Source organism: Chrysochloris asiatica, unplaced genomic scaffold (genome assembly GCF_000296735.1).
Source record: "Chrysochloris asiatica unplaced genomic scaffold, ChrAsi1.0 scaffold00276, whole genome shotgun sequence".
NCBI lineage: Eukaryota > Metazoa > Chordata > Mammalia > Afrosoricida > Chrysochloridae > Chrysochloris > Chrysochloris asiatica.
In genome coordinates this window covers 3561228-3582113 of record NW_006408794.1, presented here as the reverse complement: position 1 = coordinate 3582113, position 20886 = coordinate 3561228, and the positions used below count along the sequence as shown (strand labels likewise).

Sequence of the window (20886 nt, the reverse complement as noted above, 5' to 3'; positions counted from 1 at the left end):
GTGGTGAGAATGTTTGTGTCCTTTAACATTGCGTGCAACCCATACAAAAGGCTGTGGTCTATGATCTTAATCAGTAAGCATGTTAAGTCCTCTTAATTTTTTAGCAAGTAAGGTTGTATCGTCTGCATATAGTAGGCTGTTAATGAGTGTACCTCCAACCCTGTGCCACATTCTTCTTCATATAATCCAGCTTCTCAGATTATTTGCTAAGTATACAGACTGAATAAGTATGATGAGAGAATACAACCTTGGCACACACCATCCCTGATTTTAAACCAATCATGTCCCCTTGTTCTGTTCAAACAACTGTCTCTTGGTCTATGTACCAGTTCCTCATAAGCACAATTAAGTGTTCTGAAATACTCACTCTCCAAAATGTGGTCCACAGCTTGCCATGATTCACAGAGTTAAAAGTCTTAAGAGTGACAGGCAATAGATTTTATTTTCTGCTTTTATAAGTTTAGGCAGATTTAGAGATTAATGAAGTACAATCTTGAAAGTCATTACGTAGCCAAAAAACTAAGACCAAGCAAGTACACAATCAATAAAACATTTTTCTAAGTATTATTTTCTTTCAGAAAAATAAATTTCAAAAAGCAATATATTCTTTCTGACTCCTTCATTAAACGCATCATTTTCATTTTTCTTGATGGCTTCTAGCATGCTTTGCAAGCATGAATCAGCCAAGATCCTCATCTAAATTTAGAAACACATTCAGTACTGCTTTCACCAAAGACAATGCATCTGTCCAGTGGTATCTGAGTCACTAGTAGACACTTCTGTACGAGAGTCACTTATTGGTCTAAAGAGCAATGAAATGTTAAGGCAGTCAAATTGCTTCTTAAATGCTTCCCCAGGGAAAGGACTTATGTTCTTTCCAATCTGAGCTGTCAGCTTTTGCTGAATGCCTGTACAAACAAGTTCTCATCCCAAACCATTTGGCCCAAACATTTTAGAAACCTTTTCAGAATATTTTCTGGAGTAAGTTCCAATATTTTCTCTGATAAATAAAAATAATGCTTAAGAAGAAGCAAATTTAATCAAAACATAAACTCCTTAAAAGAAAATGCATGGCAGACAGGAATGACTGCAAAAGAAAATATTTTTCATGAAAAATCTAATACAAGAATTATTTCCATAACTGGGCTAGTCAGAAAAAAACAAACACAAAATCTCTGATTTAGAAACACCACCTCTACTTACTTGCTTTACAGAGTGAAGTTACAAATAATGAATGACTGTTCACTCTGGGGTAACTTCTCAGAAATAAGGATTATCAGTAAAGGCACCAAAACGAGCTAAGCCAATCAAATGTTGACAACATCCCCCCCGGGGGGTGAAACATGATCACCTATACTGACACCCCTGGGTGAAACACAACTGTTCTTTCCTACTTCTTAATACAAACTAAATGGCCTAAGAAGTCAACATCTAAACATACCACAAGTTCGAGTTTCATCAAATATCAAATACATACTTCTTACATACACTTGGAAACGAACCTTACATAAAACACTCAACTCTGTCACCTGCTCATCAACCTATCCACTCTTTCCTATCATTAAGTCTTTCTGCTGAGACACCTTAAGTGAACCTGAACTTCTGGTACGATGAAAACTTCAAACCTTTCATTGTTGTTGTTGTTAAAGTGCTGTCAGGTCAGTTCCAATTCATAGTCACCCAGTTTAGGGTTTCCAAGGACTGGCTAATGAGAATGAACGACCAACCTTGTGGATCACACTGCCATTATCCCACAGCACCACACCTTTTAGTGTGGTGCAAAAATTTAATACACTGAGCTACTAACAAAAGCTTGAAAGTCTGAGTTCAACTGAAAGTGCCTCAGAAGACAATGGTGATCAACCATTGAAACCCTATGAAGTACAGTTACTCTGATACACATGGGGTCACTGTGAGTCAGAATTCACTTGACAGCAACTGGTGATTCTGGCATTCATGTTACCTACTATGATGTCCTTCCTCAGGGACTGATCCCTCCTGATAGTATGTCCAAAGTATGACAACTGAGGTCTCACCATGCTAGCTTCTAAGGAACATTCTGGCTGTACTTCTTCCAATGTGAATTGAGTGATAGTTTACATGGGAGAACATTGGTTTTACACCATTGTTTCATTGCAATGATTACAATCTCCTCTGTGCATTATCATTCAACAGTATTTGCTTCTATTCCCTCTGTTTTTTGTTTTGTTGTTGTTGTTGTTTTGGGAGGTGTATACAAAAACACTCAGGAAAATATAGTAATTTAAACAAACAAAGGGCACATTCTGCAAGCCTACCTCCTGGCCACCATCACTGTTTCTCTTTCTGTGAGTCTAGAATCCTCAGTTGCTCTCTCTTTCCATGTCCTCATCTTTGCCTTCATCCCTGGTGTCATTGCTTCTCTAGATAGGGTGCTGCATTCTGCTTGTGCTCGTCTCCTTTTCTGGACTGTAAGATTAACTACTCCCGTTTTTGTTACAAAACTTCTACCTTTACAGTTGTGACAGTCGCAGTTAGTAATGATAATAATTACTCACTATTGAATCATAAGAATCTTATCAGTCCATGGTATTTTTAATATTCTTATCTAACACCATAATTCAAATGCATCCCTTTTCTACGGTCTTCCTTATTCACTGTCCAACTTTCATATGCATATGAAGCTACTGAAAATATCATGTCTTTGGGTCTCGTGCACCCTAGTCCTCAAACTGATGGCTTTGCTCTTCAACAAGACTTTACAGAAATCTTATATAGCAGATTTGCCCAAAGCAATACATTGTGTGATTTCTTGATTGCTGCCTCCATCAGTGTTGATAATGACTCCAAGCAAAATGAAGTCTTTCAAAACTCAATCTTTTCTTCATAGATCTTGATGTTATTTACTGGCTCAGTAGTGAGGATTTTTTTTTCTTTACGTTAAGATGTAACACATAACTGAAGGCTGTGGCCTTTAATGTTTATCAGTAAGCATTTTAAGTCTTTTTCACTTTCAGCAAGCACGGTTGTATAATCTGCAGATTGTAGGTGTTACTGAGTCTTCCTCCAATCTTGATGCCACATTCTTCTTCATATAATCCAGTTTCTAGGATTATTTGCTCAGCATACTAAGTATGATGAAAGAATAAAATCCTGGTGCACACCTTTCCTAATTTTAAACCCTTCAGTGTCCTCTTGCTCTGTTTGAACAAATGTCTCTTGATCTACGAACAGGCTCCTTACAAGCACATTTAAGTGTTCTGGAATTCTTATTCTCTGAATGTTGTCCTTAACTTGTCATGCTCCATCCAATCAAAAGTCTTTATGCAGTCAATAAAGCACAAGTAAACATTTTTCTGATATTCTCTGCTTTCAGCCAAGATCTCACGTCAGCAATGATATCGTTCATTCTACATCTTCATCTGAAACCAGCTTGAACCTCTGGAAGTTTTGCTAGAGCCATTTTGTAATTATCTTTAGCAAAATTTTACTTGCATGCACTAGTAAGGATATTGCCTGATAATTTCCACATTCTGTTGAGTCACCTCTCTTTGGAATTATATAGACAGATATATAGATATGTACATAGAGATCTCTTCCAATCGGTTTTCCAAGTAGCTATCTTCCAAATTTCTTGGCATAGACGAATGAGTGCCTCCAGTGGTGTATCAGTTTGTTGAAAGATTTCAATTTGTATTCCGTCAATTCCTGAAGCCTTGTTCTTTGTCTATATCTTCAGTGCACCTTGGACTTCTTTCTTCAGTATCACTGGATCTTGATCAAAAGCTATCCCCTGAAATTGTTGAACATTGTACGTTTCTTTTTGGTAGAGTGACCATGCATTTCATCCATCTTCTTTTTTTGATGCTTTCTGTGTCATTAAATATTCTGCCTATAGAATCATTCATTATTGCAAGTGGAGGCTTGAATTTTTTCTTCAGTTCTTTCTGCTTGAGAAACGCTGAATGTGTTCTTCCATTTTGGCTTTCTAATTCCAAGTCTTTGCACATTTCATTCACTTTGTCTTCTCAGGCTGCCCTTTAAAATTTCCTATTCAGCTCTTACTTCCTCATCTCTTCCATTTGCTTTAGCATCTCTACAGTTGGTGAGGAAGTTTCAGTCTCTTCTGACATCCAGCTTTGTATTTTCCTTCCTTCTTCTCTTCTTAATGATGTTCTAGATGTCCTTCCACAACTCTTTTGGTATCTAATGAATTAAAACTGCTTTTGAGATGATCTCTAAATTCAGCTGGGATTTGTTCAAAGTCAAGTTTTGGCTCTTGTAGATTTGTTTTAATTTTCTTGCATATGAGCTATTGATGGTGGCTGTTCCATAGTCTGTCTACGCTTTGTTTTAGCTGATGACATAGAGCTCTTCCACAGTCTCTTCCCACAGATAACAGTCAATTTGGTTTCTGTGTACACTATTTGGTGAGGTCCATGTGTACAGTCATCTTTTATGTTGTATAAAACATATGTGCAAAGAACAAACCACGTGTTTTGTAAAATCCTGTCAAAGGATCTCCAGCATCATTTCTATCACCAAGGTCATGTTTTTAAACTACTGATCCTACTTCTTTGCTGCCAAGCTTTGCATTCTAATCACCAGTAATGATCAAAACATCCTGATTACATGTTTCATCAATTTCAGAGTACAGAGTTAGAATTCTTCCATTTCATCATCACTGGCTTTGATAGCTGTTGCATAAATTTGAATAGTAGTATTAACCGATCTCCCTTGTAGGAGTATGGATATTATCCAATCACAGACAGCATTATACTTCAAGATAGATCTTGAAATATCCTTTTTGAGAATGAATGTGATGCCATTCCTCTGCAATCTGTCATTTCCTGCTTAGTATGCTGCATGACTGTCAGATTCAAAATGGCCAATACCAATCGACTTCAGTTTAGTAATTAATGCCTAGGATATTGCTCTTAATGCATTCCATTTCATTTTTGACAACTTCCAATTTTCCTAGATTCATACTTTGTAATTCCATGTTCCAATTACTAATGGATGCTTGCAGCTGTTTCTCCTCATTTTGAGTTGTGCGCCCTCCCTTTCAACAAATGAAGGTCCCATCATCACTGTCTACTTGGAGGCAGCTCTTACCCAGTTGGATTTTGAGTGCCTTCCAATCTGAACAGTTCATCTTCCAGCATTCTACTTTACAGTATTATGGTATCATTCACCATGTTTCAATATTCAGTATTCTGGTACTGTCTGACAGTGTTCCAGTGTTATTCATAAGGTTTTCAGAAATAGTGTGCCATTCCTCCTTCTTAGTGTCTTAGTCTGGAAGCTCAGCTGACACCTGTTTGCCACGGTGTGCCCTGCTGCTATTTACAGCGACAGAGGTTTCAGCATCACAGCAACATACAGGCCCACCACAGTTCAGCAAATGCAAAACACAGTCACACCTCCTATTCTAAAGGGTAAAATTCCTCTTTATTTTTGAGTCTATAAAACAAGTTATCTGCTTCCAAATATAATGATGTAAAGGCATATGATGGACACATCCATTACAAATGGGAGAAATTGTAGAGAAAAAGGATAACAAGAGCACTAAGCAAGTTAAAATGCCAGCAGAACCGTCTACATCAGTTCTCCAAGCATGAAATCAATTTCTATTCCCTGAGATCATCTGGGTGTTGGCAATGTATTCTGGACTTTGGTTTGAGGGCCCTTCACCCCTGTACTTGAGGTCTGCCTTCCAGGACCACTGGGACAGTCACTGCTTACTCAAATTTGGGCAGCCCCATTGTCCTAATCCCAATTGAGCGGCAATCTCATTTCCCCAGGCTCACCTGAATGGCAGCCCCACTCTCTAAAACTAAATTGGTGAGGAGCTGACTCTAGGAAGCTATGGCTCCACCCATTGAGGCCCTAGAGACCAAGGCTCTACTCTTTGAGACAGAGGAAGTTCTACTTCCCATGCTTCTGGCTTCCTTGATCTCTCAAAGAGGTCAGCCAAACCTATGCCTTCATCAAGTATGTATTACAAAGTTCTTTAGCTTCCAGATAAGTGCCCAGAGGTTCCCACCTCTGCCAGTCACCCACAGCTCCAAAGTGTTCAGCTCTCTTACTATATGAGTCAGCAAGCTTAGCTCCACTGACAAGGGTCTGAAAGCACCCTATTCTATCAGGAAGCCTCCTGCCTGAAGGCACTAGCTCTCTTGCTCTGTGGGGGTTAGCTCCCACACTCTCTTGTGTCAGTCTCCTGGATCTTCTGCCATTTCTCTGCCACTGCTTTTCATCATCTGCACTGTCTCTACTTTACAGCCCTGTTCCTCTCTTATCCTTTTGAGTCCTCATTAGAACTCTCTTTGACATCCAAAATTCCACCAATAGTCTCTTCAAGGTCTTTATTCATTACCTAATTGCAAAATTGCTCTACATTTTAGGTTAGAGCAGTGCCCAACTCTTCCAGTACCAAATTCTGACTTAGTTATCTAGTGCTGTTATAATACAGATATCATAAATAGATGGTTATAATGAACAGAAATTTATTACAGTTTAGAAGCAGAGAAGTCTACATTCAGGGTGGCAGCTCTAGGGGCAGGATTTCTGTGTTGACTCTAGGGAAAAGTCTTTGTCTCCTTTCAACATCTGTGAGGTTGGCATCCTTTGGAGATCTCCATGTGCCTTGGCATCAATCTTCCCACGGGTCTAGGAGGCTCCCAGCACAGGGAACCTGGGTCCCAATGATGTGAACTGCTCCAGGTTCTTCTTGCTTAGTGGGAGTTGTTGTTGTTAAGTACTGTGGAGTCGGTTCTGACTCATAGTGACCCTGCAGAGGTTTCTGAGGTTGTAAATCTTCACAGGAGCAGAAAGCCTCATCTTTCTCGCATGGAGCAGCTGGTAGTTTCGAACTGCCGACCTTGAGGTTAGCAGCCCAATTCATAACTATGCTACCCAGAGCTCCTCCCTCTTATGTCTACTGGTTTAGTTAATCCGTACTCAAAACATATAATCTAATCCTATAGATTGCATTAACTGCCTCTAATCAGGCCTCGTTAATATCACGGAGGTGAGGATTTAAAACACATGGGATAATTGTAATTGGACCACAAAATGAAGTATAATTAATTATATAATACTGAAAAACACGACCCAACTAAGTTGACATTTTTTTCGTGGGGGAAATACAATTCAATCCATATAATCACTCAAGTAATTCTGACCTGTGAAAAGGATTATATCCTTTACGAATACACTCAAAGACCGAGTGGTATGATTTTTCTTTGTAAAAATTACAGCTTTACTCTTTGGAGATAGAAATATTAGAGAATGTCAGACCTCAAGTTTGTTCCTTTCAATAGGCCTCAGAAAGCCAAGATTGAATAGTTCATCCTTTAGCTAGATCTTTGAGTATGAAGACCAAAGTTCATAGGCGATCAATAATTTTAAAATTTGCCATGCATTCTTCTTTCTCAAATGCCTTGTAAGTAGTTGACTTACAAGTGGTGCTCCAACTACAAAAATGAGTTAAGAAAAAAAGATGATTGATTATAAAGAAAACTTACAGAACTGGGAGCTGAAATACTAGGATGATCATAAGAGGCTCTGTGACTAACATGCACTGAGACCCTTGGATAAGTCAGGATCACTTCTGAAAAAAGTGGGGCTCAAAATAGCATTCTATCCACAACTAAATTCTACCATTATATGTAAGTTAAAGTTACGTAGGCTGTCAATTTTCAGATGTGCTCCCCTGCCTGCATGCTTCTTTCTCTCTCTCAGTAAAGTAGAGCTCACCGAAACGAAAGTAAAACAGAGGCCGGTTTCCTGTGGTGCTGGCCACCCGCTCTCTGGCCGCTGCTTCTCGGATGTCACACACTCCGATGTTGGCAGAGCGGAGCATTCTTCTCGTGGCTCCTTCACTGTGCTGCAGTCTACACCGAACCACGGCAGCTCCATTCGCTGCTGTAACAAGTTGAAAAAAAACTAATTAATTCAAACTTTAGTTTTTTTTAAAGTTGTTACAGCGCTGAGCAGAGCTGCCGACCCCATGCAGAACAGCACATATAACACCAAATAGACCACACAACACAGGCCGGGCCATCAACACCCAGCCAACATTGGGGCCAATCATGTTCTGGCAAAGCTGCGGCTTGAGAACGTTCTTCTGGAAAAGTGAGGAACTGCTTCTGTTTCACTTTTATTTGGTAAGGCCCAGAAATGAAAATCCATTAATGTCAACAGCCTACGATTGGCCCCACCAGTCTTCTTCTAAGACCTGGAGGTGCACCTGCAGAAATGAATTCAGCAAAAGATGGGACTCATAAGATGATAGTCATGGTGATTCTGTGAGAAGAGAGAAAGAAGGAAAGGGGAAGGAAAAAGACCATTGTCTAGTCACCTGCCCCCAACATTTGCTCCTAAACCCTTTTTACCCAATTATATTTTCCACATACAGAAAGTGCAGATTTTCTTTATTTGATAAGCCAGACAACCACAAAGCCCGTCCCCCAAGCCCTTCAGCTACGTAAAGGCTATTAAAGTAGGCCCCCATCTTTATGTTCCCTTTCTTAATAATCAAGGAAAGATACACACAGAAAATCAAAACAAAAACTACAAACACAGCAGAAACTCAACACACAGATTACATTTCCTGGAACATGAGATCGATACTGCAGATGACAGAACTAAGCGGGGCTGTGTGCTTATATGTGTACATGTATGCATTTACAATGTTTTTCTAGCAGAAGCCTCTGAGTAGAGTTTCAAAATTTTTGTTTCAACAGTACAGTGTAAACTGTAGTATTAACTTAGCATCTTAAAATTTATGTTACTATCTTTTTTCCTTGGGGGGAAAATTAATTGTACTCCCTTGCCTGAAACCATTCCTATTGCCTAGCAAAACTTCAAGGGCACCTTCACACCTAACTGAGCTTGCATTTAGAACTAAGGTGTTAGAACTCCAGTCAAATATGCTTTTCTTTTCCCTGAAATTTATAGAACCTAGCTCAACTACAAATACATTACATGAAGTTTCACAGTCAAATGTTGGAATGAAACAGATTTTGGACTTTGGGGAAAAACAGATAATACATGTTTCACAACTACATTTAAAACATAATCAATCTTAATAATCTCATAATTCCAGGCCCCCATGGTATTAGCAAAAAAACCCTGGGATTAATTTCAATCATAATAAATAGCAATTACATGTAACTCACCAAATCAGAAGCCATGTTTAAGTTATAAATGCTTTTATGTTTTTATATAATAGGAATCTAAAATGACTCAAACATAATGCTCTTTACCTACAGATTAAATGCCTATTAAATTTATTAGGTACTATATGCACTTTCTATATACACAAAATACATACGGGTAAATCAAAAAGTATTGCTACAGAAACCTTTATTTAAACAATATCAAAATGAGATGGAAAAATATCAAAAAGGACATGTTTCTTGACATGTCCTCCCCATCTATCTACCTTCTTCAAATAATTCTGCCCCCTTTGATTTACCACAGAAAAAAAGTCTTGGCATGCTCAAGTTGCTTTACTAAGTGTTTTGAGTTTGGGGAACAAAAAGAAATCTGAAGGTGCAAGATCTGTGTTGTAGGGTAGATGGGGTAAGGTTTTTTAACTAAGTTCCCATATGGCAGCCCTTGCAACTACCCTTAAAGAATCAGCATTATTTCGATGGAAAACAATTCTGCGATGCAACTTTCCTGGCCTTTTTCTCATCAATGTAGTTTTCAACTTTTTAAAAAACTTCTCTGTTATAAGCCTACGTGATCACTGTCCTATGTCCTTCAAGACAATGTGTCAAGATTGAGATTCCAAAAAGCAATCATCATACCCTTCTGAGCTGACCTCTCTAACTTGAATTGAACTAGCTGAGCAGCTCCTCTCAGAAGCCATCATGTTGCTTGTATCTTTTTATTAAAGGCACCTTAATAAGACTAAGGAGTCCTGGTGGGGCACTGTGGGTTAATGTGCTAGACTGCAAAGTCGGTTTGAACCACAAGGTCGGTGAGTCAAGCTCACCAGATGCTCACTGGAAACCCTGTACAGAGTCACTATGGGTCAGAACCCACTCAACTCGATGGCACTTAACAACAACAAGACTCAGACGAGTGCATTACTGAGAGAATTCGTCTGTAGCTATCCAATGATCATAGAAACATGTTTAAAAGACATTTATGTTTTGGGTTTTGTTTGTTTTTAATAAACCTGTGCATGCATGAACTAGAATCCTAGTAGCAATGCTTTTTGATAGACCTTTAAATGAGGGAGCTTCAAAAAGTTCATGGAAAAATTCCATTATCTTTTCATTCCATTTTTCTATGAATTTGTATGTATGATAATCAGACAAAGAAATTAAATATGACTAGAAACCCATATACTAGAAGTCCAAATACTGAACTGCCTCAAAATTGGCGGTTCAAACCCACCAGCCACTCCTTAGAAATCCTATACAGGGTTCACTGTAAGTCAAAGGCACTTAATAGTAACAGCAGTTCACAGATAAAATGTATGATCTTCATGGAACTTAAGAGCATTTGGTCCCAGCTGTTTCTCTTCCATTTGCCTCTCACATGTTATAGCAGTTAGCTCTTAAAACTAGGTGATTTATACATTAGTTAAGGTTTACATACTTGGAGGTTGTGGCAGGTAGGCTCCAATTAATTTTGACCTCTTCTTTTCATATCCTTTTTGTGTTATGTCACCTGAAATAAAAAGAAAAATGCAGAAAGATTTGAATGGACAGAGTTGATCATTCAGTGAAGTTACAAATACGTGCATTTTTGTTTATAATTTAACAAGAAAGCACTGTACATTAATATACCTTGACTACTTCTCCTGTTATCAAAGAAAAAACCTAGCATTTAAGTTATATAAGGTCATTTGATCAATACATGCTTGCCACTGGCCCCTCCTACTTGGTTTAATCTCTCACAGACCAGAATTAGAGCCCTTCAATCTTATTCACATCTGCCATGGTCAGAGGAAGATTGTGCAATCTGCACTGTGCTTTCATTAACTTAATCAACAATGGAATATGCAAAATGTTTAGGCCAGCAATAGCTGGCCAACTCCATTACTGATTAGCATCTTCCTCATTAATGAGATTTTTTGCTAATCAGGCGTGTAGGTCACAAAGACTTTAAACTGCTATGGTATTTTGAAAGCACAATTGAATTTTATTAAGGGATACATTCAAAACAAAACAAAACAAAGAAAAGTGACATATAGGACCTCATGAAATTGAAAATACGTGAGAACAGGGCTCTTGTTAAAACAGAGTTTAAAATGCTAAGGCCAATGATTCATATACAAGAGGGAAACACAATCGCTAAGTTCACATATTTGTTAAATGCTAAGCCACTAAGTACATGAGACAAAATAATTTTTATTAATATACAACAGCTTTTTTTGTTATCAGCTCTAACATACAGAGATTATTGACTGCCCTTGAATTTGTTTGGAAATAAGTTAATTTTGCTTTTCTTTTATTTCAATCAAAACATCACTCCATTAAGAGCTACAAATTCAATTTTCAATACAAAGTATAGTAAGTGAAACGATATTATGGCTCTTAAAAAATCAGGATGCTTATTTTCTCTAGTGATATGTACTCACTAAATTTGATCATCTATTAAGCACTGCAGTGACAGTCAGTATTGGATTACTTTATAGATTAATCTGGAGTTTCTTGTCTACCTCTGTGCATGTAGGGCTGTTTCTTAAACATGGAGGCAGAACCAATAGAAAGGTATGGAATGATATCACACTATCAACTGATAAACATTTTTGGTGCTGAAAGTGTCTTAGCTGACCACTGTTCATGAATGTTATTAAGTGACACCGAATCAATTCTGACTCATAGCGAACTTGTATGGGATTTCCAAAGAGCAGCTGGTGAATTTGAACTGCTGACTCTGTGGTTATTAATATGAAAATACTGTTTAAGCCCTTTTTGTTTCCCAGGTACTTCATTGCTGCATCCATTCGTAACTCATCATGAAGGGTGTTCAACTGCTTTTGGAAATGTCCCAATTAAAGCTCTCCTTTTTAAAAAGAATGTCCAAAATTTCTCTTTCTCTCTCACACATGCATGCCAAAATCTTGTTGTGATATGTTACAAAAACAAGATAATAAATTATTGTTATGTGGCGCTATAGGATAAGCAATGGACCAAAGATTACTTGAATCATAAAGTGAGTAGTTCAAGCCCACCAGCTGCTCCTCAGAAACTCTATACAAGGTTGGTATGAATCAGAATGGACTCAATGAAACTTGAAAACAACAATGCAAATATGGTGTGGTGCTGCAGGATAAGCACTGGACTGCTAACTGAAAGCTCAGCAGTTCAAACCTACCAGCCGCTCCTTGGAAACCCTACACAGGGTTGCTATAAGTCAAAACCAACTCCACAGTACTTAACAACAACAAAAACGTCTGTAATATTCGAAGTATAAACTTGTTTGTTCTGAGAAACCTTAATTTAAAAATAATAATTCTACAGAAATAAAATCACCAAATCTAGAACTTCTACCTACTTGTTAGTTAGACTAAACCGTCAGTAATCATAGTGCGAGACTGGTATGTGATCACAGCAGGCTTCTCTATTTCAATTCCTCTCAGGTGGAATATCAAAAAAAAAAAAAAAAAAAGGGGGAGAAGGAGGAAGTCCCAGAGCTGTTTTGGGGAAGTTCTGGCCAATCACTCTTGCTTGCAGAGAAAGATGGATCATTCTGCTACAAGGCAGCAAACAGAAACTATCTTTCCCATCACTTGTATGTTCCCCTAGAATCCCTAAAAAGGCAGATGCTTTGAGCCTCCTTAGAAACAGTTGCTATATTGCACTTCAGTGAGTGTTTTTCCCTAACAATTCCAGGTGTGATGCTGTGAGATAAACCACTGGACTGCTAAACTAGTTTGAACCACCAAGGTCAGTGGTTCAAACTCTACAGCTGTTTCTTGAAAAACCCTATACAGGGACACCATGAGTCAGAACTGACTCGACAGCACTTAACCACAACCACAATGCTTTGAAAATAATAAAACTACAGATGACGCAGGAACAACACAGGTTTGAACTGTGCAGGCCCACTTATGAGTGTATTGTTTATTCTTTTGCTATTGACGTGAGCTCAAGAGCTGTGAGTATCCGTTTAAAACTCCACGTGATGTTAATCATCTTCTGCCAGCAGTTCCTCTCCTCAGTGACTGCTAACCCCTCATCACTCTGTATTTCTAACTGGAGAAGCAAACAGCTCACATGGAAATGATTAGTACACAGAGGTGAGAGGCAGTGGTGGTGGGGGTAGTTGTGTGCTGACGAGTCGGTTCCCGGTCATAGCAACCCTGTAAAGGGTTTCTAAGGGCGTATATCTGTACTGGAGTACAAAGTCTCATCTTTCTCTGGGGGGAGGGGAGGCGACGGGTAGGTTTAAATTGCTGACCTTGTGGTTAGCAGCCCAGATGGCACTAGGTTCTTAAAATCTTGTGAGTGGGCATCTGCAGTGCAATGATTGGTCTCTCACTGTTCAGAGCAAAGGCAAGTGAAGAAAATCCATCACACATGGAAATAATTAGTCCAAAGGACTGATAGACCACAAGAACTTTAGCCTCCATACCCTGAGATCCAAAGAACTAGATGGTGCCAGCTACCATTGCTGACCTTTTGACCTCTCTGAGAAAGATCACAGTAGAGGATCCTAAGTAAAGCAGGAGAAAAATGTGGAAATCATTAAAAAAGACCAAGCTATGTGTTCAGACAGAAGACTGGTGGACCCCTGAGACCATGGCCCTTGGTCACTCTTCATGCCTGAAATTAAATTCACCCTATGTGTGGCTTAATTTTCATCCATACACTAGACCTACAGAGTGAACAGTAACACCAGAGAAGGACACACTTATGGCAATCAGCCTTAAGACCTCTTAAGAGCAGTATCTGCCCTGCGTTGAAGCTCAGAAGTAAGGAAGCGATAGGAAAAAAAGGACAAATGGAAACAGTAAACACCAGAGGGAAGCAGGAAGAGTGTTATTATTACATGGTGGGGGCTGCAATCAATGGCACAAAACAAAATGTATATGAATTGTTAAATGCCAAACAAATTTATTCTGTAAATTTAGACTCAAATCACAAAAAGTTAAAAAAAAAAAGACGTCAAAATGAAGAGGCTACATTATCGACAGGTAAATATTCAGATGTGGCACTGCAGGAAAATGCAATGGATTGCAAGATTGGTTTGAACCTAAAGGTAGGCAGTTTGAAGTCACCTTGGAAACCCTATACAGGGTGACTATGAGTTGGAACTGACTCAATGGCACTTAACAACAATCAATACTGAGATGGCAATTTCTTTTCCATCCAACTTTCCTAGACATTCTCTGCTTTTTGGTCTTAATAGTGTCTTTGTACAATTCAGTCCTGACCATATCCAAACCCATTGCTGTTGAGTAGACTCTGACTCATAACACCCCTACAGAACAGGGCAGAACTGTCCCCCAGAGTGTCCAAGGTTATAATCTGTACAGAATGGAGGCCTGGTGACTTAGTGGGTTATGTGATGGGCTGCTAACCACAGGTTCAGCAATTCAAGTCTACCAGTTACTACTTAGGAGAAAGATGAGGCTTTCTGCTCCCATAAAGACTTACAGCCTTGGAAGCTCTACACAGCGTCATGGAACCAACTCGACAGCATACAACCATTACCACCACCAATCCTTACAGTGGCTTTAATGGTGCAGTGGATAAAGTGCTCAGCTGCAAAAAAAAAAAGGCCAGTGGTTTCAAACGACCAGCGGTTCCTCAAGAGAAAGATATGGCAGAAGCCATCCATAAAGGTTACAGCCTTGGAAACACCATGGGGCCATTCTACTTTATCCTACAGGATCACTATGGGTGGGAATCGACTCTGTGGCAATGGGTATGGTCTTTGGGGGTTTTGGTTACTAAATCATGCCCCCTGAGAAATAAGCTCACAGAGAATTATTAAATAAGATTTTAAAAATCCCAGATTACTATCATCTCTCAAACTTAGAAAGATAATGTGTTGCTGTTGCCATTAAGTTCTGTTGCGTCGATTCCGACTCATAGCAACCCCGTATAGGGTTTTCAAGAAGCAGTTGGTAGGTTTGAACTGCCAACCTTGTGGTTCACAGTCCAGTGCTGATCCTAGAGTACCATACCAAGAGTCCATTAAGATAACAGAAGATAATATTTACTGAATAATTTTTAAGTGCCAAAAACTTTACTCACATTAGTATAAGGCAAACTAAGACTTTGGGCCAAATCCAGATTACTGGGCAATTTGTTTGGTTGGTTGGTTTTTGCTAATACAGTTTATATATCACAACCAGGGAGTCCTGGTGTAGCGCTGTGGGCTGCAAAGTCATTTGAACTGCAAGGTCAGTGGCTGAAGCTTACCAGCTGCTCCTTGGAAACCCCACACAAGGTTACTATGGGTCACACCAACTTGATGGCACTTAACAACAAGGACAGCTACTGAAGTACTACAATGGCAGAGGTCAGCATACACAAAGTCAATTATAATGACTGGTTGTACCTTTACAAAAAAATTTGGTACCCCTATCCTAAAATTCCTAAATAATCTCTTTTAATCCTTGTTGTTTCTAGGTGCTATCGAGTCGATTCCAACTCATAGCGACACCATGCACTACAGAATGAAACACTGCCTGGTCCTGAGTCATCCTCACACAACTGTTACAATGGTGCCCACAGCTGCTGCCACTGTGCCAATCCCGCTCACTGATGATCTTCCTCTTTTTCACTGATGCTCTTTATCAAGAAGGATGCTCTTCTCCTGAGACTGGAGAATTCATTGTATGCTAATTAATTTAGTCACATAACATAACAGTAAATACAAATCTGTCTTCATGACAAAGAGATTATTTAGGACCTTTAGGATAGCGATTTACAAATTAGCAACTGCATTTATCATCAGGATTAACACAAAGTAACTATTTAATGTTATTTAGTAACTAGCTAAGGAAAAGGTAGATGCCAATCAATAATGATTCTAACAGTAAGGTGTGCAAGAAAACAGTTCGATTTCTACTTCATCCAAAAGAATTCAAACATCCACAGCAAGAAAGCACTGGTCAAGTTTATTTAGTAGCCCCCATCCTGCGCAGCATCTGGGCTAACAATAGTCTCGCAGCATGAACCTTTTAATGAACAAAGTCCAGTTATGATTAACACATGATAGACAGAAGTCCAATAGATCAGCTATAGCAAACTGAAACTACAAATTTATACAAGCTAATTTTCTAAAATGGAATATTAAATTCTACATTTTATTCTGAAGCAACCAATAAGGGTGTGTGTGTTTTTTTTCGGGGGGGTGGGTGGGTATTGCTAATACAACAAACAATAAGGATGAATGGACAGCCAGCCAGCTAGATGAGCACATGGCACTCTAGCTTGACACACAATTCTCCACTCAGAATGCCTCTTAGCTTTTTGCTGAAGTCTTAACTTACAAGTTAATTACATGATATCACTATGGAAACACAGTTAGCTTTGAAAGTACATAGGCACTTTTTTTTTTTTTAAGGCAGTGCAGGTTGAGAATGATCCATTTCAGTCTTTTTTCTCTACCCACCTTTTATCAATAATAAACACATGGTCTTCAGGGGGAACTATGTAAATTAAAAGTAGAAAGGCTAAAAAAGTGAAGAAACACTCCTCCATATCATATTTGTAAGTAAGATTTAATTTTATATTAATTATTCCTCAAGGTATAGTCCACGGATTACAGTATGTTAATTAACAGTCCTTAGGTTAGAAGTTTCAGTAATATCATTCAAGTATACTTGTAGCTGATTTTCCCTTCTAAGTCAAACCTAATCAATTGGAGAAACCTCTTAGACGCTGTGTCTAAAGAACTTCACTTGTTTTAGTTGCCAATATTAAACAAGTGAATTATACAGAATTGCTTGCTTGAGAATTTTTTATACAACATTCCAAACAGCATGCTAATTATGCTTCAATACTCAAGATGCCCATTTAATTCTCTTTTCATTTTTATAACAGAATGTATGACCAAAAGTTCAATGCAGAAAGTGTTTGTAATATCAGTAACATGAAAATGAAAGTTATTTCTTGAAATATTTTCTACTTTATCAAAACTGCTATTTATATTACTATTTGCATGCAAAGCAGTTCCCTAAAAATTAAAACTTCAGCCATAGGAATGGGTTTAAAGTGGCCATGTGTTCTATACAAAGAAAAGATTTACAGACAAGTCATAAATTTAAAATGAAAATTCAAGTGAAGTAAAACTGCCAGTGTAAGATTAGATGACACACAGAGACAGAAGAGAGAACTCTTCTGCCCCATTTCAACCAAAGACTGTGTCTTAAAGTGAAATAACAGGCATTCTGACAAATGCAATACATCAAGAAAATACCAGAGCTCCCGTGTCTCCATTTTGGTCACATTCTGGCATAGGAAGACCCAGTGGGACAGTTTACAGAGCCAGGCTGCCTGTACTAGGGATGTGTGGCTCAAGGCATGAATACCTAGAGAGTCCTATCTTCTCCAGGCAGTTCAGCACTCTTCAAGGACAAGATGTGTATGCCATAGAACTGCTTCCATGGCGAGGATTAGTTCAAAGTAAACAAAGCAGTTTAACAGTGATGGTTTTCTTTCTTAGTGTCAGGAGTTTCTTTCATTATTTAATGTGGTAACAAATGCTTTCTATAACAAAAGCAGTCATTCCCATGTTTGGAATTTTATGGCTGTCAGGAGCCTTCACAATGTTGCACTCCTAAGCCTATTGCTTTATAAGGCTTAGGGGACACTCTCCTCTTCCAGTTCCAAGAGCTTCATTTTTTAGATAAGGTTTTCTTTTCTCTAGAAAGAATGTGTGGCAAGCATCAAACCCCACTTGAATGCTTTTTCCACCTTTCCCCAAAGTGTGAAATTTCTAAACAATTACTCACTTTGGGTGGAATATCAAAGCTATTGACTGAAACACAGGAAGGACAATTTGAAGAAACAAATACTGTCCATGTTACTTCCAAGGTCAGCTGGTCAGGGATCGGTATAACACAGTTGCAGGAAAACAATCAGTAATGGTTATGAAAACTGCATCCCATACAAACCACCTCTATCAAAAAGTGCCACCTCTTGAGAACTGCTGTACGATGGATCAGAAAGACAATAACAAATCGGTCGTTTCTTCCAAAGATCTAATAACCTCTACCAGTGAAGGAATGACCTAGCTTAGTAAATACAAAATTCATCCCAATTCAGGAAATGAGTATCTCTATAAACATACCCTAACAGTTACTATTTATAAATGTCAGAATTAGGAAAGGTAACATACTAAAGAGTCAAAGCCTAAAATGCTCTATTTTACACACAGTCACTATATAAACAGCTACATAAGGGGACTTTAAAAAGGTTGTGGAAAAATGGAATTGAAAGATAACGGAAGTGTCCTACAATCTTTCTGAAACCCCCTCATATATGTCAAAACATAATTTAAATAAAAATAAAATGTAGCTTGTCAATGTCTATAATTTTCTATTTTAGAAACACACATTCATTCATATAGTTTAATTTGAAATGTTTATGAATCATTTAAGTAACTATATTCAGTAGATACACCGTTCTGTCAGGCTGCTTTTTTATTGTAGCATCAATAAATCAAAAGCAGCCCAAGAGGCTGTGTAAATTGCTCAGAATGCAACATCAAAAAGAAAGAGTTGAAGGAGAGATTTTATAAATGAGTAATCAGATAAGCTGTGTGTGGCATTTCTACATACCTTCTTGTCAAAGAATTCTGGGGTGATTTAAAAACATAAATTCCAAGCTAAGTCCTCAATAACAACAACAAAAACAATCAAACCAAACCCCACCACTTCTTAGAGCTTCTGTTCATGGCAGGAGATGCAGCTGCTGGGATATACACAAGAATGTTTCTCAGAAGAGGAGAGGAAGAGAGGCCTTGCCCCCAGAAGCTGGGAGCAATTAGAGAGCTCTATGAAAAGTTTAAGAGCAATAGGGTTACTAGGAGTTGGAATCAATATGTCAGTACATTTGGGAATTTTGGCTTGGGAATGAATGAACTGTTCTTAATGTTGACACTTCCATAATCTGGCTGTTGACATTTTGGAGACTATAAACCTCTTTAAACTCTTCTTCACTATGCAACTATTTACCCCTAAATCCATGGCCGCTTTTAAAGAAGTCATTATTTTCAAGTAAACTTTAAGCTCACAGAAGTTATAAAGGTACCATGCACCTTTACCCAAATGTTAACACTATATATACTATACAATGCCGTATATTCTACAATAGCAGGAAACTGGCATTGGTGTAATCTCAGATTTCACCAGTTACAAATTCCCTTTTGTGTGTACGTGTGTGTCTATGGAGTATTACACAGCATCATCACATTCCAGCTTCATAAAACCACCACAATCAAGATGTCAAACTATACTATCACAGTCACACACAACCCGTCCCTAACCCCTGGCAACAACTAATGTGTTCGTATCTTCATAATCATGTTACTTAACAAGTAGCGTAGTACGCACCCCACTGGGAACGGCTTTATACACTCAGCGTAATGTCCTTGAGATTCATCCATATTGTTGCATGTATAAATAGTTTGTTCCTTTTCATTGTTATCACTGATGTTAAGTTGGTTCCGACTCATAGACACACTGTATAGGGTTTCCACAGAGCAGCAGTTCAAACCCATCCAACACTTCTCATAAACCCTACACAGCTATGAGTCAGAACTGACTCCACGGCACTTAAAAGCAACAATAAAATAAGCAGAAAATCCTAGAAACTTAGAAAACACAAAATCAACGGAAGTGAAGAAACTCTGATAACAAACCAAATTCAATAACTAAATATACGGAAGAAAGAACTCACTGTTACATTAAAAAATATATCAAATATTGACAGCAATAAACTCATTTTATTGTTAAGTTCCATTGAGTCAGTATCGACCTAAAACGACCTATATAGGGGTTCCAAGGACCATCTGGTGAGCTTGAACCACTGACCTTGCAGTTCAAATGGCTTTGCAGTCTTGACGCACTGACCTACAGTGCCACACAAGGGCTCTAATAAATTCCTAATACTAATAATTACACTGAATAAAAATGAATTAACTTCCTTTGAAAACATTCACCCAAATCACAAGCAAGAAAATTGTTCGTGTGGCTTTTTACTCTTTTTTTAAAAGAAAAAATCAGACGAGTGCTCATAGTTATACTGAGGGGATTACAACAAATGTCACAAAACAATATGAGCATAAACTGCCGAATGGAAAACTAACTTCATCTGTCAACTTTCATCCAAACTATAATTTAAAAAATATAAAATTACATTTTGTATTAATTTTACACGATCTTGTAAGGACTATATAGTTATAGAAAAAAGCAACCAAAACATGCCACTTAATGACCCAAAGCAACTGCCTTTAGGAGAAAACATTTACATGTACTCACAAATATGTATGAGACTCATTGTGTGACTCTGCAGGAACAGCACTGAACTGGGAACCACAAGGTCAGCAGTTCAAACCCACCAGCTGCTCCTTGGAAACCCTATACCAGGTAGTTGTGAGTCAGAACTGACTCAACAGGACTTAACAGCAGCAGTATTGTTGTCAGGTGCCATCAAGTTGGAACCGACTCATAGCGACCCCATGCACAGCAGAACAAAACAATGTCCGATCATGGGCCAACCTCACTATGCTGCCACACTTGACGCCATCAACGGCATCTCTGCTCTTCAGTACTTTAAAAAGTTCCTGTGCAGCAGATTTGCCCAATGCAATACGTCGTCTGATCTCTTGACTGCTGATTCCACGAGTGTTGACAGTTGATCCAAGAAGAATGAAGTCCTTGACAACTTCAATCTTTTCTCCATTGATAAGAATGTT

At 38.4% G+C, this 20886-nt stretch overlaps 1 protein-coding gene across 1 annotated transcript in view; it reads right to left on the bottom strand.

Annotated features, from left to right (window-relative positions):
• The window catches only part of DIP2C (DIP2 disco-interacting protein 2 homolog C (Drosophila)), a 631911-nt gene that overhangs the window by 299185 nt on the left and 311840 nt on the right, over window positions 1-20886 (bottom strand). The window contains exon 2 of the mRNA XM_006874421.1: window positions 10600-10671. Within this exon, the coding sequence (XP_006874483.1) occupies window positions 10600-10671 (72 nt within the window). The remainder of the gene's footprint in view (window positions 1-10599; window positions 10672-20886) is intronic.